The 19,333-nt window shown below is 40.5% G+C and overlaps 2 protein-coding genes across 5 annotated transcripts in view; one reads left to right on the top strand and one right to left on the bottom strand.

Annotated features, from left to right (window-relative positions):
* LOC115581752 (sarcoplasmic/endoplasmic reticulum calcium ATPase 2-like) overlaps positions 1 to 3,777 on the top strand; it is a 29,525-nt gene extending 25,748 nt beyond the window's left edge. The window contains exons 20-21 of one of the 3 annotated variants that reach the window (XR_003984065.1): positions 614 to 2,100; positions 3,016 to 3,777. Coding sequence is in view for 2 of the 3 variants with exons in the window: in XM_030417076.1 (XP_030272936.1) it covers positions 614 to 883 (270 nt within the window). In the remaining variant the exon portion in view is untranslated. Of the gene's footprint in view, positions 1 to 613 lie in introns of all 3 variants that reach the window. The other 2 variants (XM_030417077.1, XM_030417076.1) reach the window with 2 other exon arrangements.
* Positions 3,778 to 6,279: 2,502 nt separating this feature from the next.
* On the bottom strand, positions 6,280 to 18,906 carry LOC115582190 (phospholipase DDHD2-like). Of its 2 annotated transcripts, XM_030418003.1 has the most exons (20): positions 18,773 to 18,906; positions 18,030 to 18,218; positions 16,460 to 16,652; positions 15,560 to 15,753; positions 15,335 to 15,424; positions 15,080 to 15,200; positions 14,876 to 14,965; positions 14,644 to 14,785; positions 14,322 to 14,530; positions 14,169 to 14,230; positions 13,935 to 14,054; positions 13,755 to 13,850; positions 12,541 to 12,717; positions 12,405 to 12,431; positions 11,796 to 11,951; positions 11,320 to 11,422; positions 11,048 to 11,209; positions 10,764 to 10,868; positions 8,596 to 8,764; positions 6,280 to 8,445 (listed from the first exon to the last, which is right to left on the bottom strand). In XM_030418003.1, exons 2-20 carry the CDS (start codon positions 18,147 to 18,149, stop codon positions 8,364 to 8,366), a joined length of 2,418 nt encoding a protein of 805 aa, XP_030273863.1. In that variant the 5' UTR covers positions 18,150 to 18,218; positions 18,773 to 18,906; the 3' UTR covers positions 6,280 to 8,363. The 2 variants fall into 2 exon arrangements, with proteins under 2 accessions (XP_030273863.1, XP_030273864.1); XM_030418004.1 differs by lacking the exon at positions 10,764 to 10,868 and having other exon boundaries at positions 18,773 to 18,904.
* Between the last annotated feature and the right edge of the window lie 427 nt (positions 18,907 to 19,333).

Below are 19,333 nucleotides of genomic sequence, written 5' to 3'. Positions count from 1 at the left end.
CCCTAGTGGTTGTATAGCTTCATTACAGACTTTAAATTCAGACTATATACACAAAAAAACTCATGAGTATTTGATTTTGCATCTGAACAGTCACTACCATGTTCTTACTCTTGGTCATATAATTTAGCTGAAGTTATTGTTTGTCATTTTGCCTTTAAAACTGATGTAATGATTATAGTATGAAGCTTTTTCTGACATCATTGCAAGAATCAAACACTCACCTTTAGATATTTATTTACAGGTTGAAATCTCCCATTTTTTTGTTTTATATGGGTGGTACTTGCTATGTTAACCTCCTAAAGTTCCCTGTACAGTCTTGAAATAACTTCAAGCCCCAGATCCATCTTGTATAGTATGAATAGTTTAACACATTGTAAAAAAAACACTTATGTGCTTTGTTGCCAAATAGCACTTGGATCTAAAATAATTAAAGCTGCACTCTGTTGTGTCAGCTGCTATAAAGGCCCTAGATGGTCCTGTGTAGGGTAGAATGTGAAGAGACATTCTGAGGGGTAGACTATCCACACGAGTCCACGGCATCATGTGCACTCATGTTTCTGGGTAAAGAGTGGCTGTGATGTTAAATGTTGATTGTGGTTGTGCTCGTTCCTAGGTCATCTTCCAGATCACCCCTCTGGACACAACCCAGTGGATGATGGTGTTGAAGATCTCCCTGCCTGTCATCCTGCTGGATGAGCTGCTAAAGTTTTTGGCCAGGAACTACTTGGACTTTGGTAAACAGCTGGAGAAGCCGGCCAGCAAAGGCCACTCTCTGTCCGCATGCGCCGAGGGCATCTCCTGGCCCTTCGTGGCCATCTCCCTGCCCCTGGTGCTGTGGATCTACAGCACCGACACTAACGTGTCCGCCATGTTGTGGCCCTGACTGACTCCACTACACCACCCTCCCTGTGCACTAGTGTGAAGTGGACATTAACACACACATTTAACACAGTTACATTAACCCGGATGAACTCTCAGTCAACACTTGCACCTGCTCTGACAGTCTGTCTTCTGTCAGATGTTTTGTATTTAGAACATTTTCACCGATACATGTTTCTGGGCGTGGGGCTGGGGGTTTAGTCATATTTTAATGACTTTGACTGACATTATGTCTGAGTGTTTTATTTTACCATCACGCTTTTCTCTCTTTTGCTCCCCTGTTTTAAACAGTTAGAGATGCCCACCGTGTCGGAGCTGTGTGTTGAGCTGTACAGAGAATTTACACTATTTTATAATAATTAATATTTTGTAATTTTAGGGTGGGGTTGTTGGGACGATAATGCTGGGTGTAAAGAGGATGTGATTCAAAGGACCGTATAGTATAATACTAATTTTGGGGTAAAGACTTGAATATATTTGCCCTGGCGTGAATCTCTATAGTTATTTTTGAGCTCCATGCATAATCATTCATTATTTTCTGCAGTAGGCAGAGCGCAGCTACCTCAATGCTGTTATTATGACCATTACTACACATGTCTTAACATAGATGACCTTTTTTTTTTTAGTGTTGAGGTAAGCACCGATTTGTTTTGCATTAGAGACAAAGCCCTCACACACATTTTTCAATATATTTTCTGTCTTATTGGAGGAAAGAGAGGGCGAAGATGTTACCAGTTTGATTCAGAGCATTTTTTTTTATAAAGGTTGTTGTTAAATTTGTTTACTTGAAGAAAACACAATTTGTCTTGATCTTCATTCTCAAGTCTGAAATTTGAGTTTCTACTTTCAGACTTAGTTTTGCTTTTTAATTTCGGTAACCTTTCTAATGTATGTATAATGTGCACATACTGTACTTGAAAATGTAAAAAGGCACCAAGAAGCTGTTAGTCTTATCAACTGACCACAACATGGATGACCGGTCATTGGAAGAGTCTGTATATCTGTACATAGCACACAAAGTAGAATCTCTGTATAGATATTTTTTTTTTTGTCGCTGCTGTCAATATGCTCCATACATTTACACAAGTTTACTTAAGCGTGGTCTTAGCCTTTCTGCATGCCTGCTCCAATAATCCCAGTCCAGTGAGTGCTCTGCTTTTTTTTTTAGTTTTGAAGCTAACTGTTGTTTCTTCCAATGCCTTCCTACTGTTTACCTGCAGAGTGAGTACACTTTGATTTGCATGCCAACAAGCACGCTCTCGTCTGCTCGTCGCTGCAGCTTTGCTGTCTGTCATTGCTCATATGCAATGACAGCTCCTCATATTTTTGATAGGACCAGCATTTTTGTTTTAAATATACTTTGAATGGTACAAGAGTAAGAGGAGAAGAATGATGGCGTATTAGAGTTTGTCTGAAGATGCCTTCACTATCACAAAGTGCCAGATTAGACGCTGAGTAGAAACAGCAGCCTTTTGCATTTGAAACTGCACAGTGTCACTGGTGCTGGTTATTTTTGACTGCAGACTGGCGGCATGTTTTGACGACTGGCAGAGACTGTAACATTTAGGTGACGTTTTACCATTATGGAACATGGTGTTCATTTTCTTATTTTATTTATATTCTTTTTCTTTTCTTCTCTTTTTATTTTTATTGCTTTTTTATTTCGACTGAATCCTCTGCTTGCTCATGGCCTGGCCTTAAAGGGGCGCTATGTAGTTTTGGAGAAGAAATTTAAACTCAGAATTTTAATGTTTATAATATTAATGAGGTAATTATACAAACTCAGAAATATTTATTTGTTCCATAACTGAATCAACAAGCTGTTCTCAGCAGAAAACACTGTTTGAAGCTAGACAGGTGGCAGGGTCCGCCAAATATAAACAAAGTAAAACCGTATGAAATAGTGTTGTCCTTTAAGGGCAGTTTGTTTTTTCATATTATTCAGTTGTGAAAACAAAAAGTTTGTTTGACAAAAATCAGTCAATTGGAGATCTTTTCCTTCTTCCCCAAAACTACAGTGTACCTTTTTAATATATATTTGCTCTTCTGAAAAGACGTACTGCTGAATTTTAAATTATTTGCTGCTCAGATGCTTTTACTCATTTGATTCTTCCTCTTTCTTCTTTTTTTCTGCAGCAAAGGCCAAGTAAGCCCACCTCCACTCTGAATTCCTTGCAGAAACTTTGGTTTTGTTTTGTGTTGTGCATGTGTGTTTTGGGGCAGCACATCTTACAAGAGCTGCATGTCAGTTAAGTAATAGGAAGACAGAGGCTCGTTAAAGTTCATACATTACGTTTTTATAGACTGGCCATGAATAAATGTTGATGAAAACTAGCCAATCCCACCTCATCAGTGTCCTTCCATCCTCCTGCATGAAGAGCCTTAGAGTACAGTACGATTCTCATGCCATCCTTTTAGATAACAATCTTAGTACCGTGTACAGTAAATTGTACTATATTCCATGGTGCATGTCCGCTGAATCAGCCATCTGTTCTACCAGACTTGTGTAATAGACCATGTATAGTATCGGTAATTAGAATAGACATTCGTCAGATAGTACAAATGTTAAATAAGCTCAAAAAAACAGTTCATCTTTCCTAAGGAAATACTTTTATGGGATATTTAAAAACCAAACAGCCTTTTTTTTTCTTTCTTTTTTTTTTTTTTGCTTTGCACTGATGAGTGCAACATGTTTGGAACAGATTTTGCCATATCTGGGAAGGCGGACGTGCAGCGGTGCAGAGATGCATACGCTTTACCATGAGAGCGGCAGGCAGTCCCTCCACTGGCACTTTTTGCCAAACTGCTGTACTGTATTTTCAGAGATGATTGTACAATGTATCACATGAACTTTGTTTTCAGGTAAATAAAACTGTCATAATGAGTTTACTCACTGTTCTTCCAGGTGTTATTGAGATTCATTTAAATCTTTTTCCTCTTGTTCCTACAGTTGGATGTTTGAGCTTCACTGTTTTGAATGATGTAAAGGCAGAGTTTGATGCTGGAAGGTTGCTTTCTCACTAATTTCTGAAAGTGGACATTTTCAGTGCATTCAGAATCACAGACTTTTTACTTTTAGTACTTACTGCAGCCGTCCTTACAAAGTACATACTGTTGCATGCAGTACGATTTAGAGTTGAGACTTCATGACAGATTTGACCCTCTTGCTCCCATATCTGTCGAAATTTTGTCGTACAAAGAACGTAGTGCTTTCATCTGACATTATGGTAAATGTTTGTGCTCTCTCGGCTTTGTTTATATTTGGGTCATTCCATGCAGACTCAGCCAAAATCCAGAACTTTTCCAATTCCATGTCATTGATTTTCTTGAGAAAATCATGTTCAACTTTCCTTAAATTAATTGGATGTACTGTGTATGTGTATTCTAAACCTCAACAATCATTGTTTTTTTACTGGATTTGGTTCAAATGTGTCCTGAGCATCCAAGAGACAATAAGGAACCTTGACAGCATTCATCCATTTAGAATAGCTGTTAATGAATGGTTACAGTAATCAAATTAATACCTGGAGGTCATTTTCAAAAATGTATATCTCAATTAGTTTTCACTTTCTTTCAAGCGTGAAAGAGTCTCTTCTATTGTTACCAGCTGAATACCAGATCTGAGATCCAGGGGGACGGATGGAAGGTGATGGGAGGGAGAGCTGGCTGCATAAACCACAGCCCCACTACCTGCTGTGAGCCACAAACCCTCCCGTGCAAACCCTTTTAGAAACACAATACTCGGTCACAGCTCTCTCCCAGAACTCATCACTGTGTTTTGACCTCTAAACCTGGACTCAAATCCAGGTCAAACAATTAGTGTGACAAAAAGGCTTCATCTAAGCTTTAAAAAGATTGCTAAACGTGTAAAAAGTTAGTTTGACATTGTTTTCACTGTAAGAAAACAGTGTGGAAATGTGTTGAATCATCGATTGGCTCACCCATTTTAATGTGTAAAGGCATTAGTGCATTGGTCATGATTAAAAGGGAAATCATACCTCCTGATTCAAGCCTGTCCCATCCTGTGTCTATTTTTGAACAAATGAAAAATGGCTAAAATCCCTCAGGGCACTGGTGTGTCAGGCAGCGGTGCCCAGAACAGGACAGCCCCTCCTTTGTGAATAACTGAGAGGCTTTCGTGCGTGCGTGACCTCCTCCCATTGAAATGAGTCACAGGACGCTCACTGTGGAGGTCCTAATTTCTGAAAGACTTTCATACAAAAGTGGGCACAACCACACACACAGCGCGAACACAGAGCATGGAGTTGAACAAAGCACCAGTCCCCACGACTCATCACATAAACATGCTGTCACCCTGCTGTTGGTAAAATATGACTTAAGACGTGCGCAGTACTGTAGACTAATAGCCCCGAGGAAGATCTTAGAAAGAAACGCAAAAAAAAAGTGTTCAGTTGCCTCAGAGTTGTCCTCCAGGGTTTCTGATCAATCCAACCGCCGCCAGTGATGCTGCGTTTTCTACACAACTGTGGATGCTCGAGTGTTTTGCCATGGTAACAAGGATTAGCTTGTAAATATGAAAAGGAGGCTCCAGTCAACCTACTGAGTATGTTCCTCCCTTTTAACTCCCTCCCTGTTTGCTTATGATGATTACCATCATTTATGAGTACAACTCAATATCGAATGATTATTATTCAGAATAATTCATGAGAAGCTCAAGATGCTGTAATTCTTGACTTTGTCCTGTGTCAACTAGATAAAAAACTAGTGATGTACAATAGAGATCGGACTGAAAACTTATCAGATTTATATTACCCACTATTTATTGGCAATGGTTAAATTATAGAGCTGAAGTTTAATAGAGCTGGAAATAAGAAGCAAAATTGCATTCATTGGCTTAAAGGATATGGTTACCCAAAAATGAGCAGTGACTCATTATCTTCTCACGCCAAAGCAGGGTGAAGTTTTGTAGTCCACAAAACATTTATTGAGCTTTGCAGCAAAACAGTGTAGCAGCACTCTCCTAAAAAAAACTGAAGTAGAAGACCTGTTTTAAACAACAGAAAAAAATTCCCCACAGCTGAGATCCCCAAAGATCTCAAATTGATCAAAAAATCATAGTTTACACCCTCAACATTTGGTTAAGCTCATGCATCCACTTAATTTAGGGTGAAGATTTCAATTGGTTGTTTTTTTTTAAATTTCAAAAGAAGTCTTGATTATTGGACATTACCAGAAATTTTTCATTGACCGACTTCCCATGCTCATGAGAGTGAATATATAAAGCCTGCATTTTTATTTTTGGGTGAACTTATCCTTTTACAAGCACAGCATCTACAAACTCTGACACAGCAGGTTTTTTGTTCAACATACAGTTTGCAGTCCACCAATAAAAAAAAAAGAGTAATTTATTGTGTTTGAAATTCAAAGACCACATGAAGATACTTTTTTTAAAATGTTTTATTATGGCACACACAACATGTAACCATATTCATAGGGTATGTATTAGGAAAGGAGGACATTTGTTTTTTGGTATGTAACAACTTTTTCGTATCAAGTGCAAAAAACATTAGTTTTAGTCAGGAAGAGGAGCCACAGATCTGAAGGTCCTGTTTGACTGAGAAGAAACAGAGGATGGTGAGGCTCGAGGAAATGCCAGCGTGATAAGTCAGTATTTAGTGCATTTCTCAAAGGAAAATGAACACATGTTGTGCGGGTGTTACACCCAGTGGGTGTTAATACAGGTCATTCGGAGCTTTGGTGGTGGGGGCTGTGTGCATAACAGAACAGTCATTTATAAAGTTCAATCACTCAACACAGAGAGTTTCTCAACTTTCAAGTCTCGACCCCATGTTACTCTATATAAAAGGTGCAGATTTGTGATATTTCTTACATTTACATATTAATATTTGTTTCATATATTTTAATATAAAATAAATCAATCTGCTTTTAAACATAAATTCTAATAATCTATTTGTCATGCTCAAATTCATTTGATTTTAATGTGAAAACTCAGAATTGGGTCAGGACCGGAACACGTTGAGAAATCCTGCTCTAACATAAGAAACAAGGGCATGCAATACAGATAGAAAAGCACAATGCAAAGGAACAGATGAGAGCGACATGAACCATTTGGCCCTTTGATATGGCAACTGTCTAAGTGGGATACCCGTCTGCGTGGGAATGAAGAATATACTGATGTTAGCAAGTACAGAGGGATACATTTTGGGTCAACTGCAAAATAGCAGAACGAAGAAAGTAGTAAATGAGGAATGGCACCGACGCGGGGGAGAGAGCGTGGCCCTGATCTTTTTGTACAGTTTGCAAACTGTTATGACATACAGACTGTGCTCATATACACACATATACACACACACACACACACACAGGCACACCCACAGACACACATACATACACATACTATGAAAAGACAACCCGCTTGACCTTTTCAAGTGCCTGTTTCACTTCACTCTCTGAAACAAACCTTCATCAGGATTACTTCTTTTCGATACGTTTCGCATGTTCTAAGTGCTGTATCGTAGGCAACGTGGCCATGAACTTCAGAAACCGAAAACAAGTCCAACATGTTTAGTATGATTGAAATGAACTACGTATTGCAAGTGTAATTGAAATAATATTAGAATGAACGTCGCTTGATAGTGATCGTGGCTGACATCGACATTATTGATACATTGCACAAATGCAGTGAGTAGCAGCTTTGGGTTTCAAGTTACCATAATGTCGACAGAAGAAAATGTAGCTGCCTGAAGGACTTGTGACAGCCAACGCATCCACCTTCATTTATCAAAGTAAACATTTTATGGTCGACCAAATTAAACCACCTGACCTAGTTATTTATGAAGGTGCGGTCTAATGTGAGGTCAAGGGACAGCTTCCTTGTCAAAAGAGCTCGACGTTGAACAAACTTCTGAGAATCATAGTTATTTGTAGTTACAGTTCTACATTTCTGGAGGCTTGTCATAGGGCTAGGGAATATATAAATTACATTTTATAGATTACATCTTTAGAAATAATTATGTTTCTCTATACTTGTTAATACTATTCTTGAAGTATTGTGCGTCTTCTGGTTATCATGATAGTTATTATTTAGAATATTAATCAGCTGCAGCTATATGCATGATATGTCAATAAGTGAAAATGAAGTGTCAGTGAAACAAAGAATGATTCATAAAAACACAGAAAGGTGCGACCAGAACATGTCGGTGGTGTTTGGGTGGATTTCAAACAATTATCAGACACCAATCCCTCTCTGCAGCGGTAATTTAGGTGGCGCCAAGAAGTCACCGCTAAGTTAAAGCCGACTGACATATCCAAACCAATATCACCTGACTGCTGCAACAGTCTCCATTGTCAAGAGAGGACAGGGCGGGGCAGTCGGGTAACACCCAGTCGGTGAGGCATTCTGAAAGTGGATTGTGCAGCCTCCGCTTCTGTCGGCTGTCCTTCATTTTCTCTCTTTCATGTTATGGTCAGGTTCAAAAGCAAGTCTTCATTCATGAACTTTATTACTGTTGAGGCTGTTCAAAGGCCACACCTAGCTTGTCGTAGATTTCCTTCAGTAGCAGGAGAGCGGTATCCTCAGATTCCCTAACAGACAGACAGATACAGAGAGGGAAACATCATTTATTTGTGCTAAATTGTGTTACAAACCAAGAGAGCACAAAATGCAGGGATAACAGCAACACAAAAAATCCAAAAGAAACACATTTAATAGTGCCACAGGTATGCATGACTCACCAGTAACACAGATGGGACTGGATGGCAAACAGGTATTCGTTGAAGCTCTCGATGGGTTTTTCCTGAAGTACGTAGTCGATCCTTCGTCCTCCATTCAACATGCCCACTTTAATCTCAGGCTGCTCCATCTCTTCTGCTGACCCCGAGGATTCTGCCTCCTCACACACTCCTGCAGGGAAAGAAATGAAAAAGATGTTGAGGCTTTAGGGGCAGACAACAAAAACAATGAGTCACCAGCAGCTTTTGCTTTGACACATATTTATAAATGGTAATACAGGAGGAAATCAGATAACAGAAAGAAAAGAGAGTGTGTGCTGTCTGCAGTAAGCAGCATTCAAGCCAATACGGGTGAATTAATTTCACATTACTCTGCAACCGTGTCCTTCATCTGTCCCAGAGGGGAGTTAGTGTCTGAATGTTGCAAGAAGAAAATGGCAAGTCACAGTCATCTGACTCAAACAAGAATATTTCAAGAGGTGATTTATGGAGGTAAATTACTTTGTAAGTATTTTCTATAGCACGGTGTTATGCTTTATAGTTAAGGACTTGTTTACTTTAGATGTTGGTTGGAATTCTAGCAGTAATAACCCTTTATGAACTTGAGTGCTCATTTGATGACATTGCTCAGTAGATGTTTTAAGCTTTCGGAGAATTAGTTAAATGAGTTAACGGCATTTAAAATGTTTTGATTAGCACCTAATAGATGTCTATCCTATCAACTGATAATAGAGGGGTCAAGTTCAAATGTTTATGTCTTCACCCTTAGGTGCTAGTAAGATGTTGAGTTAATATCAGTGAGATGTGCTAGTTTTGTGATGAATAATAGTATCTTATGAATGAATTATTGTCTTAAGAGTCGCCACAAAGACCTTATGCTCTGCTGGTGAACCCTGATGAAACTGCAGCCCGCTGACAATCTACCTCTATATTTATTGGTTCGTACAACATAAACCAAGAAAGCTGGGATGCTGTGTAAAATATAAAGTTATTGAGTGAGAATTTCCTCATTCCTTTTTCACATACATTCAACTGAATGGCACTTAGTAGAGCGCATACCTTCGCCAAGGCCTAACATTCCCCTTTAATTCAATAAAGCCTGATCAAGGTTGATAATTTTCTGTAAACAGCCTCCTTAGCAGAGTTAATCAATACAAAGTGAATATATCTAAAGTTTCACCTCATTAATAGATTTTTGTAAATATATGCAGATTCTGGATTTGATGCCTGTAACATGCTTTAAACACGTTGGGACAGGACCAACAAAAGGATGGGAAAGTTATGTAGTGCTTAAAAAAAACGCTGTCGGGAAGATTTTAACATTTGAGCAGGTTGATAGGCAGCCGCTGACTGGCTATGACAGGTACATCGTTGAAGGACAAAAGGACAAAAACGAGTGATAGGTAAAATAAGAACGTATCATGTAATTGTATAGTCTGTTCTTACAGCTGCTGTATTCCTTTTGACCCATTTAATTAACTGACAGACATAGCGCTTGAGGTGCAATGGAAAAATGGAAGACATGTACCTGCATGCAGTTAATGTAGGTGACCTACTAATGATGATGATGACTGACTGCCTGCTTGGCGAGATCCAGCTTACTGAATGACTCTTGTTAAAAAAACAACTGCGATCACTACTGTTCAACTTGACCTATTTGTCCAGCACATGCCAGAGTGTGTTGTGAGCTGGTTACCTAAGTGGCCTCTAATGTTGACAATCAGTGAAACATTCAATAAATTCAACCAATCAGAAGTGATAGCAGGAGAGGAGGGAAGGGGGGCCTGAAGGGGTTGTCAGTAAACTTGTTGAGTTGAGGACTAGGTGTTCAGCTGTAGCAGTGCAGTTGGGGGAAGGAGGAACAGAGTACGAGTGAGAGCCTGCGGCAATAATGACAGACATTACATAACATTTGCTCTTTGAAAGTGAACCCCCTAAATTCTGCAGGTAAAGGAGCATAGATTTAACCATTAAATTGACACAAATCATTTATTCCTCCTTTTTGCAGATTTCTTTTCCAGATTCAAGCCAAGGAAGTTAAATGAAATACAGAGTCAAAATTAAGTTTACAGAGGCTCATAGGCTTTCAGTGAATAAGGCAAGTTTACAGAGAAAAGATTTCATTTACTCGTTTTCTCATTTATTCTCGCCAAGTGACTATCCTGGCTTACCTTGGAAGTAATGCTTATAAAGGGCCCTGGGCCAATCCAGAATTTTAGTCCACAAATCAGCACTTTTCTCTTCCCTCTTAGCAGAAGCAGTGACTGCCGCTGAGGCTGGGGTTCAAGGTAAAGTGGTAAGGGGTGAGGGAAGCAGGAGCAACAACAAGGGGTGAGAAGGAGGATGGCAATATGCAGAAAAGGGTGAGAGGAGTATGAAGAGACTGGGTTAGACACGCTTGTGCACGCTAACACACTTACACACACACACACACGGCAAATAAAAGTGCTTTTACCCTGTGCCTCTTGAAGGTTTCTCTCTAGTGTAGTTTCTCCTTCCTCCACCGGGGGCAGTGCAGCAACTGGTAGTCTGGCAAAGGACTGCCACGCCGTCCGTAACGATCCCAAAACATTGTTCTTCAAATCCATGCTCATACGAGTCAAGCTGTCCTTTAGTTCTTAGACAAAGACAAAGGTAGACAGGGATTATCATTAAGCCTACTAAACAAACAGCCCTTACTAGAATATTGTTCCACAGAGACAAGGAGAAAGTAACAGACAGCCATACCCAGGTGCATCCTTTTGCGGCCTTTATGGTGAGGGATCAGCATGGGCTCCAGATCAACATCTGACACAATCATGGGCTCTATCCGATATGCCACAGGGTCATACTACAAGCAAAAAAAGGGACGAGGTGAATGTAACTCCAATACATGCCTTATTTCCTATTTTCCTTTCTAAAAATCTCTGTTCGGCACATGGGTAGGTTTACTGATGAAAAAAGTTAGATCAGACCAGCGTCTGTTTATTTTGGAAACAGGTATTAGTTTTCTTGTCATTATGTTGTTTCAATGCTGACGCTACATCTGTAATTTCCAACATGATTCATGCAGGTCTACAATGCAAATAATATTTGGAAGCATTCAGAGCTGCCTTATCAATGCTTCTTTGTGTGATAATAGATGGGAAAATCTAACTGTAATTGTGGCAGGTCTTATCCTGCTAAGCGCTGGATTTACACACAGTAAATCTGTGAATACTCACTGGGTGATAGATGTTGTAAAAGCTCTTGCAGGTTGGGAAGGTGTAGTTGGGATCAACCTGTTTGAGACCGCGAACGGTCAGGAACATTCCGATGGGAGAGCCAAAAGCAAAAAAAGTTTGAGGGTGGAAAGCCAGCTGTGGGTATTCAATGGATACCTGGATAGAGAGAGGGTGGCCAGAAATAAATGCGGCATTTAATTTGTTTTAAAATGTTATAATTTATGTTTTTGTTCTAAGACTACCAAGCTATTCAGAAAGACACTTCTCCGTGTGCACAATGGTGTTAGGAACATTTAAACTACATTTCATGACACCGAGACAACATTCAGGCACTATGACAGCAAGCAAGCAGGAGACCAGCAAGCACGCATGCAGGATTGAATGAGCGCAGACAGTGTTGTGATGTTGTATGACTCAATGGGAACAAGGTGGAATCTTCCATCACAGCACAATGTGGGAAACTCTATTACTCATAAAAAAGCCATTATCTTTCATTCTCCTTAATTTTACCCTGACCAGACTGTGTGTAATGAGAAACTCCAGGCATAGTGAGAACAAAGAGAGCTAAGGACAAAGCCTTAGGGCATGGGGACACCATGTGAGACACACCTGTCCCTTGGCTATGCCTCCATTAGTCTGTCCAGGCAAGCGGGGGGAGGAGAGAAGCAGGAAGGTGATGCATCAAAGCATTTAGCTACCGGTACTCGCAAGCATACATAATCATGTCTGTGTCCGTGTGCGGTACCTGTCCGATGCCCACGTCAAAGTATTCATAGTCGACAGCACTGGTGATAGACTGCGCCCTGTGGAACTGGGGCTGCTGCATTGTCAGTCCTAAAGACTGGTTTCCATCCGGATCACTGTTCACTTGTGGTAGAACTTGCAGCCCTGGTGCCAAACCTACTGCCCCTGTCTTGCAATCCTGGTTAAATTGAGAAATGTAAAATAATATTTAAACAATACAACATTTACAATATATGATTAATATCAATTAGAAAAAGAGCCCCAAGGAAAAGAGCATAAATGAAATGAGCCACACCAAGCTGCCTGCGTCCTACTGTAGTCTACATTAAACCAGTTCCCAGAGATAGTTTGACCTGTATTTGGTATTAAACGAGGACTACCATCTCGTGGTTGCATGCCTTTGCACACCAGTCGATTTGCAGTTTGTCCATGAGCATGTACTATGTGGTGTAGACTTTGAAGGAATGAGGTGACAATAAGTGTAGTTCTTGCAAAATATATTGGCTTGTGTTGTTTCAGTGAATAATGTTTCAGAGGGGAGATTACGTAGGTGTACAAGGGACTGACAGAGAGCCTCATCAAATGGAAAAATTACAATTTACTGAAACTTAATATCAGCAAATCCAATGAGCTGTTAGTGGACTACTGCCGTATTTAACTGAGAAACAAAAAACAGTCAAATTCTGGTATGTATTCGCATGATTTGCCAATATAGCTGACTCTGGCAGAACATGAAGAAGCCACAAGTTCAAGGTGGACATCCAAGATTTGTGTCTCTAAGTCAGTATTATTTCAGAAAATCAGAAATATGGTCATAGTCTGCCCTTCTGTTCCTAAGTTATTGTGTGTGAAATGACCACAGTTGTTTTTGCAGAACATCATGATGTCAAAGTAAAATTGATCCTGAGACATAGTGTTCAGAAGAATGGGATAGATGGAGATATGGACGTACAGACAACCTGAAATACGGCTATTGCCGGTGTGAAGTCAGAAAAAAAACATATAAAAATGTCACATGGCCTGCAGCAAATACATAATATATCTATGTGGCGATGGGAAGGTTTGTTGCAGATAATTGTGCAGACAGTGAAAGTACATGACTGCCAAGAATTACTTCATCAATTAATGAAAAGGAACACATCAATGTAAAGTGGTTGTAATCGCCATATGTTCTAATAACAAGAACAGCCAGTATAGTTTCGGGTTATGTCTGACCTCTGGAAGCCATTTCCTCTTGACGTAGTTCAGGATCTTCTTCCTTGGTCCGAGAGGAATTCCTAAATCTTTGAGATCACTGTCTTGGCAAAGAGCCTAAAAGAGGAGATTCATAAGTGTTTCATTATGCCTTACACTTTAATTTCTATGTACATTGGATGTTTACTGTGAGTCTGATACCAGAGATTCCAGGTCTAGGTTTTCTGCCTGTAGTGTTTCCAGGTATTGCTGGAGGCCCAGTCTGGTGAGAGTCTGCTCTAGTGTGTCACAGTTCCGGTGAAAGGGCTCATCAGAGGGCACCTGAGGCACAGGGGGGACAGAAAGGAAAAATTATTTATTTATCTATATGAAGAGAAATATGCAATCTTTTAATCACTCTACTGGTTTTATCTTTCAATGTGAATGCGAATGTACCCCCTTTCTGGGATCTGAATCAGTTCTCTGATTAGTTAGCAGGTCAAACAGGATCAGTGAACCTGCAGAATGAGAAACACAGGTAACAGTGAAGGTTTTGCATTTCAGTGACTTGCGGCTATGTGGGAGTTTCTGTGTCTTTGGGTCTCTTACCCAGGCTATGGCCAACAACTGAAACTGCCCCTTTAAACTCTGGATGTCTCTGATTGAAGAGGGTGTGAAGCCTGTTGATCTCTGAGGCGACTGTGTCCACTATGGTCTGGCAGTAGGTAGGGCTGTTATAGAAAAACAGGTCAAGCAGAGTGTCGTTGGTGAAATGTCTCAGCTTGCTGATGCTGGGTAGAGTAATCCTCTGAATGTCCCTGGAAGAAATGGGGAGGAAAGACAGAGTTAAACAGTTTTTGCAACCAGTGGACACATAAATAGTATTGTACAAGAGAGGAATGTTGTTTTCTCCATCTTTCTCCATACTTACTCGTCCACACCAGTGGCATCCCCATGTAAGGAGCTGTGCCAGTTGACTGGGAGGAACTCCACTCTTCCTACTTGGCCATCCTGCTGAGCACGCTTGTAATGAGAGGCCAGGAGGGACAGAGAAGCACTCCTGAAGTCATTAACTGGAGGGTGACAAGAAGAAAAGGAGTCATGCATGCACGTAAACTTATACATCTCTACACACTCTACACACACAAAAGACTCACACCTACCACACTGTATGATGGAGCGGAAACGCAAGTCACATGCAGGACCGATGCCATGGACCATAAAGACAAGGTGGTCCACCTTTTCTGGTTCACCTTAGCAAGAGAAATGAGACAAAAAAGTATCAACTGTAGGTAATACTTTAAAAAGGGGGCTTATGATGGGCTTATATTCTCATGTATTTCCTACTGGTACAGCCACACACATACCATCAGGTATTTCCACAGAGATGTTGTCCACTCCTCTCTTGACAGTTCGTGGCCTGGTCTGCTCCGAGGGTGAGGACGCCCACTCATCCTGCAATCCTATTGGCTGATACTGCATTATCAGCTAAGAGAGAGGGAGAGAAATGGAAGAGAAGATGCTTAGTATAAGTACCAAACTGAATAACTATATGCTCAAAAAAGCCTTTGTTGTGTATTTAATTACAGGGTACTAAGAGGTACTCTAACAACAGGGTTTACTTTGGGATTATGTAAGATGACAGTCTCTCCAGTGGGGAACTCCAATTTCCTATTCCACTCGTCCAAAGTTACTGCAATCATATAGGCCTCCTGAAAAATTGGAAGGGCAGGAATCAAAGACAAACAAATGTGAAAAGAGAAGTAAGGGACAAGGAAAGTTAGGAGAAGGATTAAGTCAGAAGTTGTAGGAATGAGCAGTGTGATGATGGGTCAATGTCAAACTACCTCCAGACTTTTGCTGAAGTCCTCAGGATAAGGCATGAACCTGGTGTCTTTGTCTCCTTTATAGAACCAGGTACAGCGGCGGACTTCAGTGGGACCTTGCTCCCAGTACACAGCGTGGCGCCTTCTTTCCTTGACATATACGTCATATCGCTCTCCATCCACAGCCACCACCACCTCCTCCTTCTTTTCTCCTACTGCAAAGTAAACACACATACAATAGCAGATACAAACACATTTTAAGCAAAGACTCTATAAAGACAAGTAAGTATGCCGGCAAGTGCACTCTTCAAGAAAAATATGGGCAAATTATCTAGGCCAAGGAACTGTCATCCTGTCTCACTTTCAAAAGACTTATATTGTCAAAGGGAAAGACAAGAATTTGGCTTGTTTGTGAAGCACCCCTATATAACTTGTTGAAAAGAGTCACTTTGGAATGATTGGGAAAAACTCACTGATCTTTTTATATTTTTCCTTTGGGTGGGCGATGGGTGATTATTAATGTACAGTGGATATGTTAAGGAATGGCAACACAAATAACCTCTTGTAAAAGCACAGCAGTTTGTTTTTAAATGAAAAAACTCCGAGACTTTAAATAAGAATATCACAGATTTCTATTCTGAGTAAATGTATTTAACAGAGTTTCAATATAAATCATCATGACATTTACTGAAAACCAACCTGAAAAACCACTCTCTTGTTAAACAGCTAGCAAAAGTGAGCAAGTCCTGACAGGAGCGTAAAGTGTCCTACTGGGCACCAAGCTAGTTCTGGCAACAGTCTTTTATCTTCTCACAGTTGTTAATAGCAAACTCATTACTTTCCTACTTTTCACATACCTAATTATAAATAAATGTCTACATAACGTACACGTACAAAAATAACCTATAAATACATGGCTACCGGTGTTGCAGGCGTTTTGCAGTTTGTCAGAGTCCTCTCTGCTGAAGGGAAGCCAAGAGGTGTTGTCATCAGCCCGTCGACAGAAGAACCAGTGAGGCTGCACCTCTTGATGAGGCGCTGGGACTGACTCCATGTCAAGCATCTCAAAGGAGGACGCGGAGGAAGGTGAGGCCTCATCCACCACAGGCAACACCTTGAGAAAAATGATGAAAGCATGCCAAATCAATGTAACTTCTTCATGTCAGCAATATTGCTCAGTTTATAAAAAGCTAATATACATCGGAGTTTTCCTTCTTTGGACCAGTCCACTGTTCAAATCTGTACTTTTGCGATAAGTAAATACAGAAGTCTTAGCCTGCGCCCTTCCACTAAGCTGAATGCACCTGAGACCATCTCATAAAGGACAGTCGGACAGAAAAGGGTAAGGCCTCTCCTGGACAAACAGACAAAGCCTTGTTTGATTCTTTCCTCCAATACAAGCTGTCTCTTGTCCCTCTTCTTCCCACAGCCACAGCTTGTAAACAACCTTCTATCATGGAGTCTCGTACAAAAACAATGCTGCCAGTTATATTTTTGGCACTCTACTCGTCCTGTTTTAGGGTGTTGAGAGAGGGCAGCCTGCCACTGCTTGACACAACAACAAACACCCACATTACACAACAGCTGCCAAATCAGCAATCCGATTTGCAGGGTAATGTGCATACAGGAGGTGGACAGAGTTAAGAAAGGATTGTGGTCTAACTGATATGTGAAAGGAACACCCAATCTGGTTGATCGCCTCTCTGCACGCCATGCAATGAAATCTTCAAACAGGTGTTTCCAGATTATTTTTTACACCCTGATACAAGCTGGCAAAATAACTCTGGTGGTTTTAGTGTCCCCTCTGGACTGTGTGTGTTAAAAATGTACAACATATCCATACCTTAAGGAGGGATGCTACGTCACTTGTATCTATAACCCCACAAGGCCACCATGTCTACTTTGCCCTAGAGTCGGGGAAAAGAATGTAGCAGAGCTACTTCTGTCTGATAAGGAAGAGGAAAGGAGCACAACAATCTCTTTGAACTTTTCATTTGTTAAGCAGATTTGCGAGGCGGTGAATCATTTTATGAAGTGTTTGGGGGGATATCACAATGCATCACATGATGGATGAATTTTGTTCCTGCTGTAATAAAACATTTGCACTTTTTCAAATTCCCAATCACTTGGGAGGAGTTAATACTATTTCACATCTGTTGTGTAGTATTCAAAAGGAATGAAAGTCTGTTCCCCATCAATTTGTGCTGAACTTAAAGGAGAAGTTCAGTGAATAGTCAGGCGAGGTTCTGTAGTCCACAGTAGTTTCAAAGTAAAACAGTGTTGTAGCCTTGTCCTAAACAAGTAGATGGGTTTTAATGAAAGGGTAGAATGAAAGAATTTTCATTTGAGGATCAACTCAACCTCCAAACGCATCCAATCATATTTGCAATGCCTGACCATAACCTAACCTAAACCCTGACACCAATCATTGAGGGCAGTGCTATGAGAAACACTGTTAAACTCACACCCAAAACCACATATGCACCCTCACCTGATCCTCAGGTGTTTTCTCTGTTGCTGTAGTCTGAGTGGGGTTTTCAAACAGGTCTTGAGTGTTGACGTTTGGGGCTGCCTGAGATAGACCCCCCTCTTCACAGGGACTGTTTGACATTAGCCCAAGACCTGACCCCAACCCTCAGCTCTGGCCTGAGGTAAGCAGAGAGCCACACAAACACAGGATCTGTAACAACCCACAAGAGGAGAGCAAAAAAATTAGGCTTGAAGACGTAACAACATCATCACAACTACTACATGACATGCTGTACACTCTCCAACTTGCAAGGAAACCACTGGTGACAACTGTACCAAACTGTTGATGACAGAGCAAGGTGATTTATCATTAATTAGTGATTAATCCCAGCTCACATAGTACACTTGTAGCTTTATCATAAGCTGCTGGTCAGTCACGTTTAACCCAAGGGAAAATGTAAACACCCAGGTTATGGTGACAGCTAGCTGTTACGACACACATGGGTGATTTATGACTTATGTTGAAAATCACTAGGCATTATCCAGAATAAAACTAGCTAGCACTAGCAGATATATCTCATGTTACTAAAGTATATTTAAGAATGCAACAAACACATCCCTCAGGCCAAGTTGTTGTCGTTGCTTGAGGTTCATGCTAGCTGAGTGACGATACCTGTACGGGACACTACTGTTAAGTCCTCAGTTTCCAATCTCTGCTGGTGTTTTTGACGTTACAGCATCAGTAACAGACAGTCGTAAACTCACCGATAACTTCACATGCAGTTAATGCAGAGGTTTTGTATTCGTTGTTTAGTTTAGCTAGCTCTAGCTAGAACGGCTAACCAAGGACAGCCTCTGCTGTCAAACTCTGCGTAGTTACAGTGCGCTCGGAAATATGAACAGTTCACGAACGAGCACGCTAACAGCCAAATAAATGCATAAAACAGGCATACTGATAAATGAGGAGTTGTCTGTGACGCCAGGGACTTTTCAGAGTGTGACCAATAGATCCTAAAAATACGGAGAATACAGCGTGCTGTCACAACAGAAAAAATACATGAATATAAAATATATAAATATTATAAGTCTACCTTTTGTTCAATGTAGTATGCAGTTGTTACAGAAAGTAATCATCAATTAAAATCGAAATAAAACAGTCACCGAATAAAATCACATTTAGCGTACAACAGCGAATTTTCATGTTTGAAGTGTACATTTACGCGAAGCACATGAAGGCAACATGAACACCACACAGCATCAGCAGGCCACCGCCCCCAACTACTAATCTGACGTCACGAATGTTGACAGTGTAGTAAAGGTGCAGTG

The sequence above is a fragment of the Sparus aurata genome, chromosome 5, assembly GCF_900880675.1.
Source record: "Sparus aurata chromosome 5, fSpaAur1.1, whole genome shotgun sequence".
Taxonomy (NCBI): Eukaryota; Metazoa; Chordata; class Actinopteri; order Spariformes; family Sparidae; genus Sparus; species Sparus aurata.
Note: the sequence above shows the minus strand (reverse complement) of the source record. Positions and strands in the feature narration are given on the sequence as shown.